The 16,887-nt window shown below is 37.5% G+C and overlaps 1 protein-coding gene across 2 annotated transcripts in view; it reads left to right on the top strand.

Moving 5' to 3' along the window:
• Positions 1-16,887, top strand: part of EVC (EvC ciliary complex subunit 1) — a 151,297-nt gene that overhangs the window by 24,308 nt on the left and 110,102 nt on the right. For both annotated transcript variants that reach the window (XM_072620196.1, XM_072620197.1), the window contains exons 4-6: positions 535-767; positions 5,388-5,472; positions 7,990-8,088. In XM_072620196.1, the coding sequence (XP_072476297.1) occupies positions 535-767; positions 5,388-5,472; positions 7,990-8,088 (417 nt within the window). The remainder of the gene's footprint in view (positions 1-534; positions 768-5,387; positions 5,473-7,989; positions 8,089-16,887) is intronic.

The following is a 16,887-nucleotide window of genomic DNA, read 5'->3' as shown; positions in this document are numbered from 1 at the left end:
CTGGGGCCGATCAGACTAATATGAGCTTGGAATGGTCGACTATAGGTCAAGGACAAATAGTCCATGTGAACACTTGGGGTGGATTCTCTAAATTTGCACATCCTATGTTTCCTTTGATCTGTTTCAATTCTGCTTTGCTCATGGGGCATAGCACCTTCTCTGATGTGGGCATACCATACTGTGTTGTCCTGTGCCAGTAGGGTAGAAATGGTGGCCACAAAGGCTTTAAATGCCAGACAAAGATGTCTGTCTATATTTTACAGTTTCTCTTGTATTACCCAATAGCCAATTTTTAAAAATATTGGAATTTTGTCCTCATGATGTAAAAACAACTAATCAATTTGGTCAGCTCAAGGAGAAAATTTTAGTCCAATTGTGTAATCACATTTGCTAGTTGCTTCAATCCCATCAGTAGGACTGTACAAATGCAGCTTGAAAGTCGCAGATTGAGAAAGCAGTTAATAACAAACTTCCTTTCTTGTGCTACATTGATTAATGGAGAGGGATTTTTATTCTCCCTTTTTGTGATCACAGCCTCTTGCAGATGGATCATCCAATCCATCTTTGCATGAAAATTCGAAACAGGCAATTTTGCCTAATCAAATGATGGAAGTTTCTCCCTCAAGTAGTCTTGGATCCCTCAGCCAGGGCGACAAAGAAGACTGCAGTTGTTCTACCAGCATGCATTCTGCCATCAGTGATGACCGATTCCATGATAGAACCTTTCTTAAGGTGAATTCTTTCCCAGAGGTGTTGACCTGTGAGAGGTGAGGACCGTTTTAATATTCTAGTGGAAGGAATACTTGAGGGTATAGGTCTTCTACCCTGCTTGGTAGGGTCTCATAAGAACACTGACTTTTACCCATGAAGTCGGGCAGCTAAGTGGTCCAACGAATAGAGTGCTGGGTCTGGAGTCAGAAAGACTCATCTTCCTGAGTTCAAATATGGCCTCAGACACTTACTGTGTGACCCTGGAAACGTCACTTAGCCTTGTTTGCCTCAGTTTCCATCTGTAAAATGAACTAGAGAAGAAACTGTTAAACCACTCCTGTATCTTTGCCAAGAAAATCCCAAATAGGGTCATGAAGAGCTGGACTTGACTGAAACGACTGAACAACAAAAAACCATGAAGCAGTCATACTGTTGTTACTACTATTAACATATATGATATTTCACATACATATTTCATAGCACCTTAATTTTGCAAAGTATTTTATATATAAATAGATAGATATCTATATATATATATATAGATATCTCATTTTCTCCTCTTAATAACCCTTGATAATGAGTGATATCATTATTCCCATTCTAAAGATGAGGAAACTCAAGCAAGCAGAAGTCAGGTGACTTGCCCTGGGTCGTACAGCTAGGATATGAGATATGTGAAGCCGGATTTGGACTCAGGTCTTCCTATGTAACGCTTTATTCACTGCACCACCTAGCTGCCTCAGGTTTATGTGAGTCTCTTCATACAGTATTTACTTGTGATAAATAATTTTTTGATTATGATGATGATGGTGGTGCTTATAATGAACCCTTACATGTTTGTAGAGGTTTAGGAATGGAATGACTGCACAATACCTGCCTTCCAATAGCAGTTTGAAGTAGGTGGTACAAGAAACATTATCCCTATTTTGCAAATGTGAAAATCAGAGCATAGAGAAAGGAAACAGCCTGCTTGGATCACAGTGCTAGGAATGGCAGAGCCAAAATCAGAATTCAGATGTCCTGATTCCAGACCAGGTGCTCTGGTTCTTTTCTAACAACAATAACAAAAAAGCAATCAGTATAGGATAGGAAATTTTAACTTGAAACTAGGAATAACTTTATAAGAATTAGAGCTATTTAAAAAAAGGCAAGAGGATCTCTCAAGGTACTTATTTCTTTATTATTATAGTTCTTCAGGAACATACCAGCTCATCTCTTGTTTGGGATATTGAAGACGAGATTTCCCCTTCAAAGAGAAGCTGATTTTGTTTCCAACTCTAGGACTATGCAAAGTGACATGCCTAATAAATCTGATGATTAGACGCATAACAGATTGTAGCATATTTTCACTTAAAATGATCAAGTGCAACGTAGTTGAGTCAGCAGATCTGACACCTTTTTCTTTCTTTCCTTTTTGTTTTTCTTTTTTTTTTGTCAGGGGCACTCTCCTACCCCACCTATCCTCTAACTTAAAAACAAAAACCTTATAATAAATATATATAGTCCAACAAAATAATTTCCACATTGGCCATGTCCAAAACTGTGTAATTTATTTTTTAATACTTCCCCTCATGATTTGGGTAACATTCTTAAGCATTTTTCTTCAGGAATTGTGATTGACCTTTGTATTAACCAGGATTTTTACATCTTTTAGAGTTCTTATCCCTTGTTTTCTTATGGTTATTGTTTAAATCGTTATTCTGATTCCGTTCATTTCTGTTTGTATCAGTTTACACATGCCTTCCTGGATTTATCTGAAACCACCCCTTTCATAGTTCCCTATAATGCAACAATATCCCATTATATTCATAATTTGTTTAGCCATTTTCCAGTTGCTGGATATCCCCTTAAACACAAAGATGTTATAAATATCTTTTTATATGTATTTCCTTTTCCACTTTAAGATAATAGAGAACTTGAGAGGTATCTCTGCACAGTTTAGTAACTTAAGGATGACTTGGCCAATTCACAGTTCCATCATCAGTTTCCCCACAGCCCCTTCAGTTTTCATCATTTACCCCCCTTTTTGTCAGCTTTTCCAATCTGATGGGTATGAGGTAGAACCTCAGAATTCTTTAATTTGTACTTCTCAAACTTAGTAATTTGGGTCAATCTTTTATAAAGTTGTCAAAACCTTAGATTTCTTCCTTTGAAAAGTATGTATTTATTACCTTTGATAATTTTATTGAGAAATGCCTCTTCTAATCATTTCCTTATATATTTTGGCATGACTTGCACTTGACTTTGTTTTGAGTGAGGGAGGGCTGTGCAGGTCACCAGCCTCACTTGTCCTCCAGACCATCTGAATCCAGTGACCAGATATTTATCAGGATGACTGGAGATGACCCAGGACGAGGCAACTGGGGTTAAGGGACTTGCCCAAGGTCACACAGCTAGTGAGTGTCAAGTGTCTGAGGTGAGACTTGAACTCACAGAGCGCCAGTGCGGGAGTCAGGAGGACCTGAGTTCAAATCTCTGATGGCATGGTCTTCTTCAGCAATGAGGGATGAACACACTCTGTATTTTGGAATATATAAGGTCTTTATCAGAGAAACATTGCAGTGAGCCTTAGAGGGGTATTTTCTCAGCTTTCCTCTGCCCTAGCTCAGTCATTTTAATAGCACACCATTCAGTTTCATTTGTTTGATTGTTCTGTGCATTTATATTGTTGTAATCATTGTGTATATTACGGCACTGTTTGTTTATTTTTATACGTTCATTTCTATTATGCTCAACCTAGCATGTTCCTAATTTGAGTTCTCTTGTTATTATATGTTTGCCTCAGTACTCCCTCATTCTCTGCTGTATAATCTCTAAGTTCATTTCTTCAACAAGCTTCTCCACCATGGAATGTCTTATCACTCCAGCGACAACAGTTCCTAGCTTGGCTTCCTAGATAATTTTCAGCCTGACTTAGAAGTACTGATCTTGGCAGTAGATAGCTTTCCTCCCATCCCTTAGAGATTTTGTCCTTAGCCTACTCCTTACTTAATGTCTCATGCTTCTCATTCCTTATTACTTTGTCACATGAATGAGAAGCTAAAGCTTGTGAATCCTGTCCATACATTCCCTCTAATTGGATTTTTCCCCTTTTTTTCTCTCTCAAGCCTTCTTTCTCCTCCTGTCTTTTGCTTCAAAGTTTGACCACAGATATAATTTTTGACTTTTTCTCTTCTAGGGCTGATACATTTTAGGCATTGTTAATATAACATCAATTTTATTCTTCCATTCGCAGACTGCACACTCTTGGATGTCATTTCATAATGATCAAGCTTTTTACATTTTAATGGGTAGTCATTATCTCTTGGTTTTTCTCTCCTTTCTAAGTGCAGATCTGAATATAAGTTGTGGGGTTAGCAAGAGAACTCTGGCCTCATCTTAACCGTTATCTCAAAAGGTTACACAAAATGGAAAAAATAAATTGGTCAGGAAGATAAATTGAGAGGCTAATATGTGAAATATCATATATAATATATGCTGAACTTGGGGTTAGGAATTCTGTGTTTGAATTCTCCTGTGCTTTCTGACCTTGAACATACAAGTTCATCCCTAAAAGTCTTGAATTCATCTGTATATGGGCATAATAGTACTTACAGCACCTATGCACTTTAGAGAGATAAGATATTGCATGGGAAAGTGCTTTGCAACTGTAAAGAGCTTCATCGTTATTATTTGTTACTGGGTTGTTGTTTTTGCTAATATTGTAGTTTTAGTCTACTTTTCTTGATAGAACAGTTTCTCTGACCCTTACCTACCTTATCATTCTTTTGGAAGCAGCACTATATAGGGAGTAGTGTGCTATGCCTCTGAATCAGGAGGTCTAGGTTCAACTTCTGTCTCTGACACTTACTATGTGGCACTGGGCAAGACATTCATCTTTCTAAGCCTGTTTTCTCAGCTGTAAAATGGACCAGATCAGAGTTTCTTAATCATTTTTGTTTCGTGGTACCCTTTGCCGATCTGGTGAAACCTATGGACCTCGCAGAAAAGCTTTTTGACATGAATCAATAAAACATTTATAATGACAATGGAAAGCAATTATATTGAAGCACAGTTTTATATATTCACATGCCTGTTTACATATACATAGCAGATGTATGTACATATGCACATGTATTCATACATCCATGTATACACACATATAACATAATACATGTATATGTATATTGTGCAGATATGTGTATATATAATTTATATGTGTGTGCATACATATACATGCATACATACATATTTGTTACACGCATATACACATTGCACACTTTTTTTTACCTTCACAAACCACCAGGTTAAGAACCGCTTAACTGGATACATCTCAGTTCCATGACTTATGATCTCTGCAATTGTGGTGATAATCCTGGTCATAACTACCTCACAGGGTTGTGGAAAGTAAAATGTTCTCTCAGCCTTGACACATTATAAAAATGAAAGCTATTTTTCTGTCGCTCATCCTTGGTCAAAGTTGGGTTTTAATTTTTCTTTTTTCAGTTGAGTTTTTACATATGCTAATATCCTAGGAAGACAGTAGAAAAATGAAAAGGCATTGGGTATGATTTCTTATATAAATGACCTAGCATTAAAGTTGACAACAAAAATTGGTGAGTGTTGTATTAATGAAGTTTCACTGGAGTCATTTATTTTAGTCACTATAATCAAGTTTTCTCTTTTTTTTATTTCAGTTTTGATATTAGCTTGTGTCTGCATAGCCTTCACCTGAAAAGTCTGCTACTTTTAGACAAGGAATTGAGGCAGGAAAAACACATGGTAAGTGGAAGATAATTGTTTTTCTTTATTTTTTGATTGGAGTATGAATGTGGTTTTATTAGAAAATATAAGAACTTTACCTATTTGAGAAGCAGAAAAGGTTCCCCTTTACCAGGAGGCCATATGACCACTTTTCAGATATTATATACAAAGGAGATTCTTGCTCAGGTATAGTCTCAGTGACCTGAAAACTGCGTGTTAGTTCTGTAAATCTGTAAATATACTACTTTGTCCAAATAGCCTACTTTGTTTATGGGAAGGATGTGCGCCTTCCTTCATTAACATCTTCCCTTGTCCATTCATCATTTAGATGTTGGTTGACTCTGTGTTCTCCATGGTTAAGGCAGACAGTAGAGAACTGGCTCTGGTGGGTCCTACAAATCTGGAAAGACTTTTAGCGTCGGGCCTGGGGTCTATATAAGGAATAGCCAAGTAAAATAGCTTTATCACAAGAGGATTGTTCCTCAGGGAAACCATTTATTCTGACCTAGAAATCCCTTAGAATACTGAATGCAAAGGTGTACCGAGAGTAATTAGGATCTGCGTAGGTGGAGGGTGTGACAAAGTAAAGAAGTTATAATATATTAAAATATTGAATTGTGTGATATAATATTAAACATTCTGTCTAGAAAGAAAAAAGTATATACTTTACTCTAAATTCTTTAAATATTTTAATTTATCTGATTTAATTTTTATTTTATTTAAAATGAAATAATTTTAATTTATTTAAGATTTTTAATTCATTGTCTATTGTACACACATATCTTTTATTCTAAAAATGATTTAGTGCAAAGTCTTTAGATTTACTTATGGCTCTTCAAAACTTTAACTATGACTTCTGATTGTGGAGTCAAGAGAATAAAAAGCAGCAGAGTATCCTGAAGAAAGCCATATGATGCCCTTTGAAATGTCTAAAATAGCATTATAACACATAAAGATTTGGAGGAAAACAGGCATTATAAATAAATTTTTTTCTTAAATGTTTTATTGATTTTTTCAGCATCACTATAAGCTCTCAATGTCCTCCCTGTCCCCAACAATAGAGTCTTCTCTTTAAAAACACACAAAAAAATAAAACAAAATCACTGACCATGCCTGACAGCATATGTCTAATTCCACACCCATGATCCACCATCTCTCTGCATATTTGTCATTTTTCCTTTTTTGTCATGTTAGCCAATCTGATAGATGTGAGATGGTTTTTCAGAAGCATTTTAATTTGCCTTTTTCTAATCAGTAATGATTTAGAACACTTTTTCTTGTGACTATAGATAGATTTGATTTCTTCTTCTGAAAACTGCCTGTTCATATCTTTTGACTATCAATTGGGGAATGACTTATTCTTAAAAATTTGCCTCCGTTCTCTATACATTTGAGAAATGAGAACTTTATCAAAGAAACTTGCTGAAAGTTTTCCCACTTTCCTACTTTTCTTCTAATCTTGGCTGAATTGACTTTGTTTATGCAAAACCATTTTAATTTGCTATAATCAAAATTGTCCATTTTACATCCTGTAATGCTCTCTCTTATTTAGTCATAAATTCATCCCTTATTAACATATCTGACAGATAAATTTTTCCATGCTCTACTAATTTTTGCCCTTTTGCCTAAAAATTGCTCTTTATGCCTAAATCATGTACCCATTTTGATCTTTTCTTGGTAGATGGTATGACATGTTGGTCTGTACCTAGTTTTTGCCATAATGTTTTCTAGTTTTTCCAGCAAAACCAAGTCTGGTTTTTGTCAACTAGTGATTTCTTTTCATCCCCAAATCTTAGATCTTTGGGTTTGTCAAACATTAAATTACTATGGTCATTTACTACAGTCTATTGTGTACCAAATCTATTCCATTGACCCACTGCTCTATTTGTTAGCCAGTGCCAGATTCTTTTGATGGTTACTACTTTATAATACACTTTGAGATTTGATATGGCTAGGCTACCTTCGTTTAATTTTTGTTTCAGTGATTCCTTTGATTTTCTTGACTTTTTGTTCTTCCAAATGAATTTTGTAATTATTTTACTAGCTCTATAAAATACTTCTTTTGGTAGTTTGACTTTTTAACCCCTCTCTATGACATAGGGTAACTTCCAGGACCAATGCTCTAACATCCTATAATATTTCCTATAATGCCAATTTTTTTTAATACTAAGTCATTCCCCAGTTGATAAATGGTCAAAAGATTTGAAAAGGCATTTTCAGAAGCAGAAATGAAAGCTATCTAAAAATCACATGAAAAAATGTTCTGAATTATTAATGATTAGAGAAAGGCAAATTAAAATGCTTTTGAAGCACCATCTCATACCTCTCAGGTTGGCTAATACGACAAAAAATGAAAATGACAAATGTGCAGAGAGATGGTAGATCATGAGTGTGGAATTAAACATATGTTGTCAAGCATGATCAGTGATTTTGTTTATTTTGTCTTATTTGTGTTTTTTATAGGAAAGTCCAGTTACTTTACTACAAAGATAGGTAAAAACTAGTCTTGAATTACTGTTTTTCTTCTTTTGATAGATGTTTATCCAGATCCTCAAAATGTCCCTAACTGATATTCTTCCAAAGAAGAAAGCTGGTGATGACTTATATCAGAAAATCATTTCACAACAAGAAGTGGTAAGAGTTACAACTTACTAGTCAAAGAAACATTTTAATAGGGCTCACATTGATCTCATTTTAACCAACTAACCATACAGTTGGTGACAACTAAATATGCTCTCTTATATCTGGAGTTTTAAAAACAAATATAGATTATAAATATTTTTTAAAAATATGTACTTATAACCTTTGCACAGAAAAAACCTCTTGATATCTCCTGTAAAATATTAAAAAGATCATCTACAATAGGCAATCAACAGTAATTCTAGAATCTGAGGAACTAGATTCAAGTCCTGTCTTTTATAGGACTTTTAATCCTTTAAATTCTCTAGGACTCAGTTTCCCCATCTTCAAAATGGGGTGATAAGACTGCCTGATTTCTCAAGTTCCTTCCAGCTCTAAACCTGTGATATTTGTAATCCTATTAATTCTATAAATACTATAGCCTAGTCCTCATCTTTTATCATTTCCAGGATTTAAGAATTGTTTGTTGTAGTTTTACCTGACATTTTTCTTTTTAAATTTTATGTCCAGACCTGTGATTCTTCCAAGTAGGTAGGTGATACAGTGGATAGAGCACTAGGCTTGCAGTCATGAAGACCTGATTTCAAATAAAGCCTTAGACACTTACCAGCTATGACCCTGGCCATCATGCTTAACTTCAGTTTTTCTCAGTTTCCTCATCTAAGTGGAGATAATAGTAGCATCTGCCTCCGGGTTGTTATGACAATCAGATGAAATATCTGTCAGGAGCTGTGTAAACCTTGAAGTGCTATGTAAATGTTACTATGATTATTATCCAACTATTATTTCTTAGTATAGGAAGCTTCCAGTATTGAAACTTTCTACCCACATAGATTAGCAGTTCCTTTGTAACACAGATGTTTTTTAAAAATTATCTGCTGGAATTTAGGGGTTAAGTGACTTGTCCATGGTCCCCCAGCAAGTAATTGTCAGATGCAGCACTAGTATCCAAACATTCCTTATTCCTATGTCAGCCTTCTTTCCACCACACCATCCTGCCCAACAAACTTAAACATACAAACCTTTCTACATGATTTTCTTTGTGAAATGTCATTTTAAGACAAGTAACAAATTCAGAAAATTTGCACATTTTCCATCATTGCTGGTGATGAGCTACCTATTAAGTGGCACTTTTAAACCCATGAAAAATGATCAGAAGAGGTATCACAGAGCAGCAGAAGGAATGGTGCCTCTAAAGACTGAAGACAGAAGATGTGGGCTCAAGCCCTCCTGTTAACGTTCATTAGCTCTCTGTTCTTGAAAAATGCACCTCATCTTTCTGACTGAGACATTCTTCACTCCTAAGGTATAAATAGGGTCCTCAAAGCCTCCCCACAAGACTGTGGTGAAGAAAATGCTTTGTAAATTGTATCAATGTGAGCTGCCGTTAACATGTGAGAAGACAAATGCAAGATTCTCACAAGATGACAAGATGTGGAGGGGTTGAAATGAGCATCTGTGGAGGAGTACCCTCACTAATGAAAGCATTGATCCAGCAAAAGGAAGCATGCAGATGAGAAACAAAATTAGTGGTGTATTCATACTTATAATGAATTCTTTCTTCATTTCTTACTCACTTTTGATAAATGCCAAACGTCATATTTGTATTCATTTTCTCTTTTATCCCTGATTTTTATTTTTAATTATAACTCTGAGGAAAAGTTGCCCTACATATATATATACATATGTATATATTTGTGTGTGTTTGTTTGTGTGTATGTGTATGTGTGGTATGTAAAAAAATAGATATTGTTATCCCTTAAAAATATGAACTACAAAAAGGCAGTCATCAACTTTAAAAAATATTTAGAAACATGAAATTATAACAATAAAGATACACAAGAGGATCATATCACATTAACTAGTTCTGCGTAGGAATGCTTTCTCCTCCTCCCTCCTTTTTTTTTTCTTCCCCAGAGCCTAAGGTAGGGCTGTACATAGTAGGCACTTGATAAATAGAAAGCTATCTGGTGAATTGTAAATAGCCTGGAGCATATTACCAACGATAATTCCTACAGAAGAAATGACATTAAATGCATCAACAGTGATGTGCATGACCAGGAAAGGGGGTGGGTAAGTCATACCATGAGTGCAAGGATGGATGGATGGATAGCCTGAGTGTGTGCCTGGTTTCCATGAAATGATAATTCAGAGGAAAAAGAAAAGAGTTATAAAATGAAATAGGTGAGAACTACATAGTATGAAGGTATAACCTCAACTAGGAGAGGGAATAAGCATTTATTTAGTGCCTACTACATTCTAAGGACTATGCTAAGTGCTTTTTAAAAACATTATTGCATCTGATCTTCACAAAGACCCTGTGAGGTAGGTGCTATTATCATCTCCGTTTTACAATTGAGGAAACTGAGGTAAACAAATGTTAAGTGACTTACCTAGTGTCACAAAGCTAGGAAGTATCTGAGGGTGGATTTAAACTCCTGTATTCCTGATTCCAGGCTTAGTCCTTTATCCACTGTGCCAACTAGCTACCTCAACTAGGGAGGGGAATAGCCCATGGATCAGGACTTTGATGGGGCTGTACACCGACGTAAATAGATGCTGTCCCCCTCAAGTACCATCACTTTTACTCTGTTATAAAGGCTCCTTTTTCATCATATAAATTCACTTTATTCAATTTAGTTATATGCTAAGCACTTCAGAGTTGCAAAGCATTAGGAGACATAGTCCCTGCCCTACTAAGGCTTCCAGTCTAACAGTTGGACACAGCGTCACATAGATAAACATAATGCAAAAGGGAGTGTGCTAATAAGAGATGTGCAAAGTGCTATAAGAAGTTTAAATTTCTAATTAAAACACTGCTATGGACACACTTCCAATGGACATAGACCTTGGCTTTTATCTTTAATAACAGCAGTGAAAATGATTTTAATAATCTATGATTGCTATTTTACGTAAATTATCTCAGAGGATCCTCACAACAACTCTATGAAGTAGGAATTGTAAGTAAGTACTTTTATCCCTATTTTCCAGATCAAGAAACTGAATCTTATCAAGATTTAGTGCTTTATGCAAGGCCACACAAGTAAATCCCACTAGATCTGGAAAGTAGGTCATATGCTTTTTTCATGGTGCCAAGATATCTTAAAGTATTAAAATAAAATGAAAAATATAGCATTAGAACTAAGAGAGAGTGTCCAATTGTTTTTTGGAAATTCTATGTTGAGGTAGCGAGGTGACGCAATAGGTAGAGCATTGGGCCAGGAGTTGGGAAGTCTCATCTCCGCAAGTTCAAATCTGGCCTCAGACACTTGCTGTGTGGTCCTGGGCAAGTCATTTAATCCTGTTTGCTCAGTTTCCTCATCTTCAAATGAGATGGAGAAGGAAATAGCTAACCACTTTAGTATCTTTGCAAATAAAACCCCAAAGGATGTTTCAAAGAGTCAGACATGACTTAAAAACAACTGAATGTCTGATATATTGGATAAGAGAAATGTTGATTGTTAAAAAAAATTGTATGTTTATTGGGGGAGCCAAGATGGCAGAATAGAAGCAGGGACCTACTATAGCTCTCCCCCCAAACCTCTCAAAAAACCTGTAAAAAATAATTCTAAACAAATTCTAGAGCATCAAAAGCCACAACATGATAGACTGAAGCAAATTGTCAGCCCAAGGGTCTATCTCACCCAGCTGGGAGCAGAGAGCAGTTTGGCATGGGCCATGCTGATGCAGATGGGGTGGAAGCAGGCCTTGGGACTGAATTACTGATAGCTGCTGTAGATTCCAGACTTCTCAACCCACAAAAGCTAAAGACAGCTTCAAAGGTCAGTGGGAAGGGTCTCTCACCTGGCTGAGAAGGAAGCATCAGGGCCTCAGGGCAACTGTAGCCACTGCTGAAGCAGAGGCTGCTTCTGGACTTCTACTTAACAAAGATCAAAAGTCAAGAAATTGGCTGGGAAAAAGAGCAAAGGGGAGTGGGGGAAGAAAAAGACTATAGATTCTTACTTTCTCAGTGAAAAGGTATTTTCTTTTTTGTTTGATTTTTTTCCTTTTTTAAAAAAAAAATTTTATTTTATATTTGTAACACAGTTTATAACAGATAAAGCAATTCCAACTTTTGGTCAGGTGATATTTCTTTTTAAAGCATTTACAATATGGACCACAAAAGAATTTTTTTTTTAAACATTAACCTACTGAGACACAAATAATATTTATGTTGCTAACTTCACAAACCCTGGACCTAATTGTCTCCACAGTATTACTAAGAATTAAAGGACCCTAAATTATTGTTGTTGGTCTAAAATCCTATGCCTAATAACTTAATTTTAGACTTAAACTCGGATGTTCCCCTACCAATAATCTATAATTGAATAGATCTGGTATTAAGCTTACAAACCTTTTGACTATAGGAAATTGCCATCATGAGTAGGAACATTGCAGGGAAACAATATCTCCCCAACTTCATGTCAGTTCCAGGCAAGATTAAATTATCCACTTGCATTCAGTCAGGCTTGCAGTCTGCCAGGTGTCAGTGGGGAAATTGAGTCAGGAGAATCCTACCTCAGCCCATGATGAACAGCTGCTCTCCCACCCTTCCCATGAGATCACCTTATGCAGTGCATACCAGCATCTCACCAGCTTACTGGCATCATGGATTGGAGACTCAGATTGCCTTTCTTGCTACCCATACCTGGACTTAGACTCAGAAAAACAGTCACTTAATAGTCCCATAGCACCTAAAAATGGCAAGTTCCAATAACCAAGTTTCAAATATGATTATAATTTCACTTTGGCTAAGAAACATCTTTTGAGGCAAGTCTTAAGTGGCTTACATGTCTTTCTATACATGTTCTAGTTCCTGATTAGATAGCAATCATAAAATCAAATTTACCATTAAAACCTTAACTTCTCCATCAATGCCAAATTTTGCCTGAGGTTACCTTCCTCTAGGGAATTTAGACTGAAATTCTTTTCCCCAGACTAAAGATGTCAGTAATTTGTTCTCAGTAATTAATTCAGTCAGTTGTTTTAATACTAATTGCTTTTACCTCACTTTGTAACATGTCCAATTTTTCTCCCCTCCCCCCACTTCGTGATACCTTGTATTATGATTATTCCTTCCATCAATGTATCCTCCCCTCCATCACACCCCACCCTTCCCTTATCCTGATCTTCTCTCTTTTCTTGTAGGGCAAGATAAATTTCTATACCCCTCTCCATGTAGTTCTTATTTCCTGATTATATGCAATAAAAATTCTCATCATTCCTTTCTAATACTTTGAATTCCAACTTTTCTCCCTCCCCCCCTCCCACCCCAGCCCCACTGAGAAGGGAAGCAATTCAATACATACTAAATATGTGTCCCTTTGCAAAAGACTTCCATAATAATCATGTTGTGTAATACTAATTATATTGCCCTCTATCCTACTCTATCCCCCCTTATTATTTTCCTCCCTACAATTGACCTTGTCCCCTCTCAAAAGTGTTTATTTCTAGTGACTCTCTTCTCCCATTTGCCCTCCCTTCTAACATTTCCCTCATCCCACTTGTCACCTCCTCTCCTACTCTCCTGTGGTGTGATTTAAATCTTCATATCAAATTTAGTGAGCATGCTATTCCCTCCTTCAGCCACATGTTGAGAGAATAGCTTTATTTTTCCCCTCTCCTCTTCTCCTTTATCCCCTCCATTGAATAAAATTTTTCTTATCTCTTTTACGAGTTATAACCTGCCCCATTTCATTACTCCCTTTCTCTTCCCAGAATTTTCCTCCTTCACCCCTTAATTTTTATTTTATTTTATTTGTATTTTTGTGTGTAGATATCATCTCTTCTGATATAACACACCCTGTATTCTCTATCTATGTGTATGTGTGTGTGTGTATGTACAATCTCTCCATCTATCAAAATACTGAGAAAAGATTCAAGAGTTAAAAATATTTTGTTTCCATGTAGTAATGTAAACAGTTCAGCTTTAGAGAGTCTTTTATGATTTTTGTTTCCTGTTTATCTTTTCATGCTTCTCTTGATTCTTGTCTTGGGAAGTCAAATTTTTAAATACAGATCTGGTCTTTTCCTCAACATAAATGACAGAAAGTCATCTATATCATTGAATGACCATTTTTTCCCCCTGAAGTATTATACTTAGATTTGCTGGGTGGGTGATTCTTGGTTTCAATCCCAGTTTCTTTGACCTCTGAAATATCCCATTCCAAGTCCTTCGATCCCTTAATGTTGAAGCTCCCAGATTCTGTGTTATCCTGATTGTATTTCCACGGTACTCAAATTGTTTCTTTCTAGCTGCTTGCAGTATTTTCTCCTTGATCTGGGAACTCTGAAATTTGGCCACAATATTCCTAGGAGTTTCTCTGTTCAGGTCTCTTTCAGGTGATCGGTGAATTCTTTCAATATTTATTTTGCCCTCTGATTCTAGAACATCAGGGGAGTTTTCCTTGATAATTCTGTGGAAGATAACGTCTAGGCTCTTTTTTTGATCATGGCTTTCAGGTAGTCCCATAATTTTTAAATTATTTCTCCTGGATCTATTTTCCAGGTCAATTGTTTTTCCAATGAGATGTTTCACATTATCTTCTATTTTTTCAAATTTTTGGTTTTGTTTACTAACTGCTTGGTTTAACTCAAAGTCATTCATTTCCCTGAACTCGATTCTCTCTTTCAATGAATTATTTTGTTCAGTGAGCTTTTGAACCTTCTCCTCCATTTGGCTAATTCTTCTTTTTGAAACCTCCTTCTCCTCATTGGCTTTTTGAACCTCTTTTTCCAATTGAGTAGCCTCCTTTTAAAGCTGTTGTTTTCCTCAGCATTTTTTTTTTTGGTTCTCCTTTAGTAAGCTGCTAACTTATTTTTTAAGGTCTTCTATTGCCTGAGTCCAATTTAAGTTCCCTTTCAAGGCAGAGGCTTTGACTTCCTCTGACAGTATGCCTTGTTCTTCCTCATCTGAAAGGATGGGAGGAGACACCTGTTCCCAAGAAAGTAACCTTCTATGGTCTTATTTTTTTTTCCCTTTTTTGGACATTTTCCCAGTCAGTTACTTGACTTCCGAGTTTCCTCTCCACAACAACCTGGAGTCCAGTTCCACCAAGCCAGCACTGGGGGCTGAGATTCAGTGAGCTGCTCTGTACCCTCAGGGGTTTTAGGCAGGGGCAGGGCTGCTATTCAGTGTGAGATTTAGATCAGCTGCTCAGGTTGGGGCAGTGTCACCACCCAGAGTTCAGTTCCCTCAGGGGATTTACGATGAAACCTACAACAATGGATGTGGATGTGGGCTACTACCTGCTTTGGGAGCCCTCTCCACTGCTGCCTCTACTACTGCCACCTGAGGGGGCCTGAGTTATGGGGAAACCCTGCTCCCCTCTTGGCCAGCTGAAAAGACCCTCTCACTGACCTTTGGAGCATGTGGGTTGAGGGATCTGTGCTGCCACTGGAGATTCTGTCCCTAAAGACTGCTGGGATCTGCTCCTCTCTGTGCCACGTGGCCAAGGCAGGGCTAGGCTCTGCTCCAGGTCCTGTGCATGATGGACCTTTCCCGTCAGTCTTTCAGGTCTCTTTGGAACAGAAATATCCTCCACTCCATTGTTCTGTGGCTTCTGCTGCTCTAGAATTTGTTGAGAGTTCTTCTTTACAGGTATTTTATGGGCTGTGGGGTAAGAGTTAAGCATCTGTGTATCTTTCTATTCTGCCATCTTGGCTCCCCCCCCCCACTTGAAAAGGTATTTTCTTATCTCATTTGTGATGAGGAAGATCAAAAAGTACAGTCAGAAGAAGACAAGAAAGTGAAAACTCCTGCATACAAAGCCTCTAAGAAAACTGTTTTTTATGTTATTGTTAAGTTTTTTATGAAAAATTGAAAAGAGAAATGAGAGTGATGCAAGAAAATCATGAAAAATGAGTCAGGAGCTTGCTAAAGGAAAACTTAAAAAAAAAAGCTGAAGAAAATAACACCTTAAAATGAGACTAACCCAAATGGCAAAAACAGTCTGAAAACTCACTAAAGAAAATAATTTTTTAAAAAGTAGAATGGAGCAAATGGAAAATAATGACATTATGAGAAACCAATATTTATAAAACAAAACCAAAAGAATGAAAAAAAAAGAAGATAATGTGAAGTATCTCATTGGAAAAACAACTGACTTGAAAAATGGATCCAGGAGAGATAACTTAAAAATTAATATACTAGAAGATGGCGGAGTAGAAAGACACACATACACATAGCTCCGAACCCACAACACATAGAACGGCTACAAAGAAGTAACTCACAGCGAATTCTGCACCCAGAGGCCATGGAACATTGGAGCGAGGGAGATTTCTGTTCTGGAGAGACCTGCAAACCTCTTGCGGGGGGTCCTTCGCGCTGCGGACTGGGCGCCGGGACTGGGAGCTGAGTGCAGCCCTGCCGTGGCCGCGGCACCAAGAGGAAAAGATCCGAGAGGGCTTCAGGGACGGGATCTCCAGCGGCCACGCGGGTCCCTCCACCCACAGAGGGACCTGCAAACCTCTCGCAAAAGGTCCGTCGCACTGCGGAGCCCAGCCCAGACCTGCTGCGGCCACGGCACCAAGAGAAACAGACTCGACCAGGCTTCAGGGACGGGATCACCAGCGGCTGCACAAGTACCTCCACCCACAGGTGACGGGGGTCGGTGAGAGAGTCTCTTTGGCGGGTCGAGAGGGGAGTGGGGTGCCCCCATAATTCAGGCCCCCCCAGGAGGTAGAAGCTGAGAGGCGGCTGCAGACAGGGGCTCCCCAAGCGGGCGGGAGCCTGAATCCATTGTGGAAGGTCTGTGCATAAACCCCCTGAGGGAACTGAGCCTGAGAGGCAGC

This window comes from Notamacropus eugenii, chromosome 6, assembly GCF_028372415.1.
Source record: "Notamacropus eugenii isolate mMacEug1 chromosome 6, mMacEug1.pri_v2, whole genome shotgun sequence".
NCBI lineage: Eukaryota > Metazoa > Chordata > Mammalia > Diprotodontia > Macropodidae > Notamacropus > Notamacropus eugenii.
This window is presented reverse-complemented; position numbering and strand designations above follow the sequence as displayed.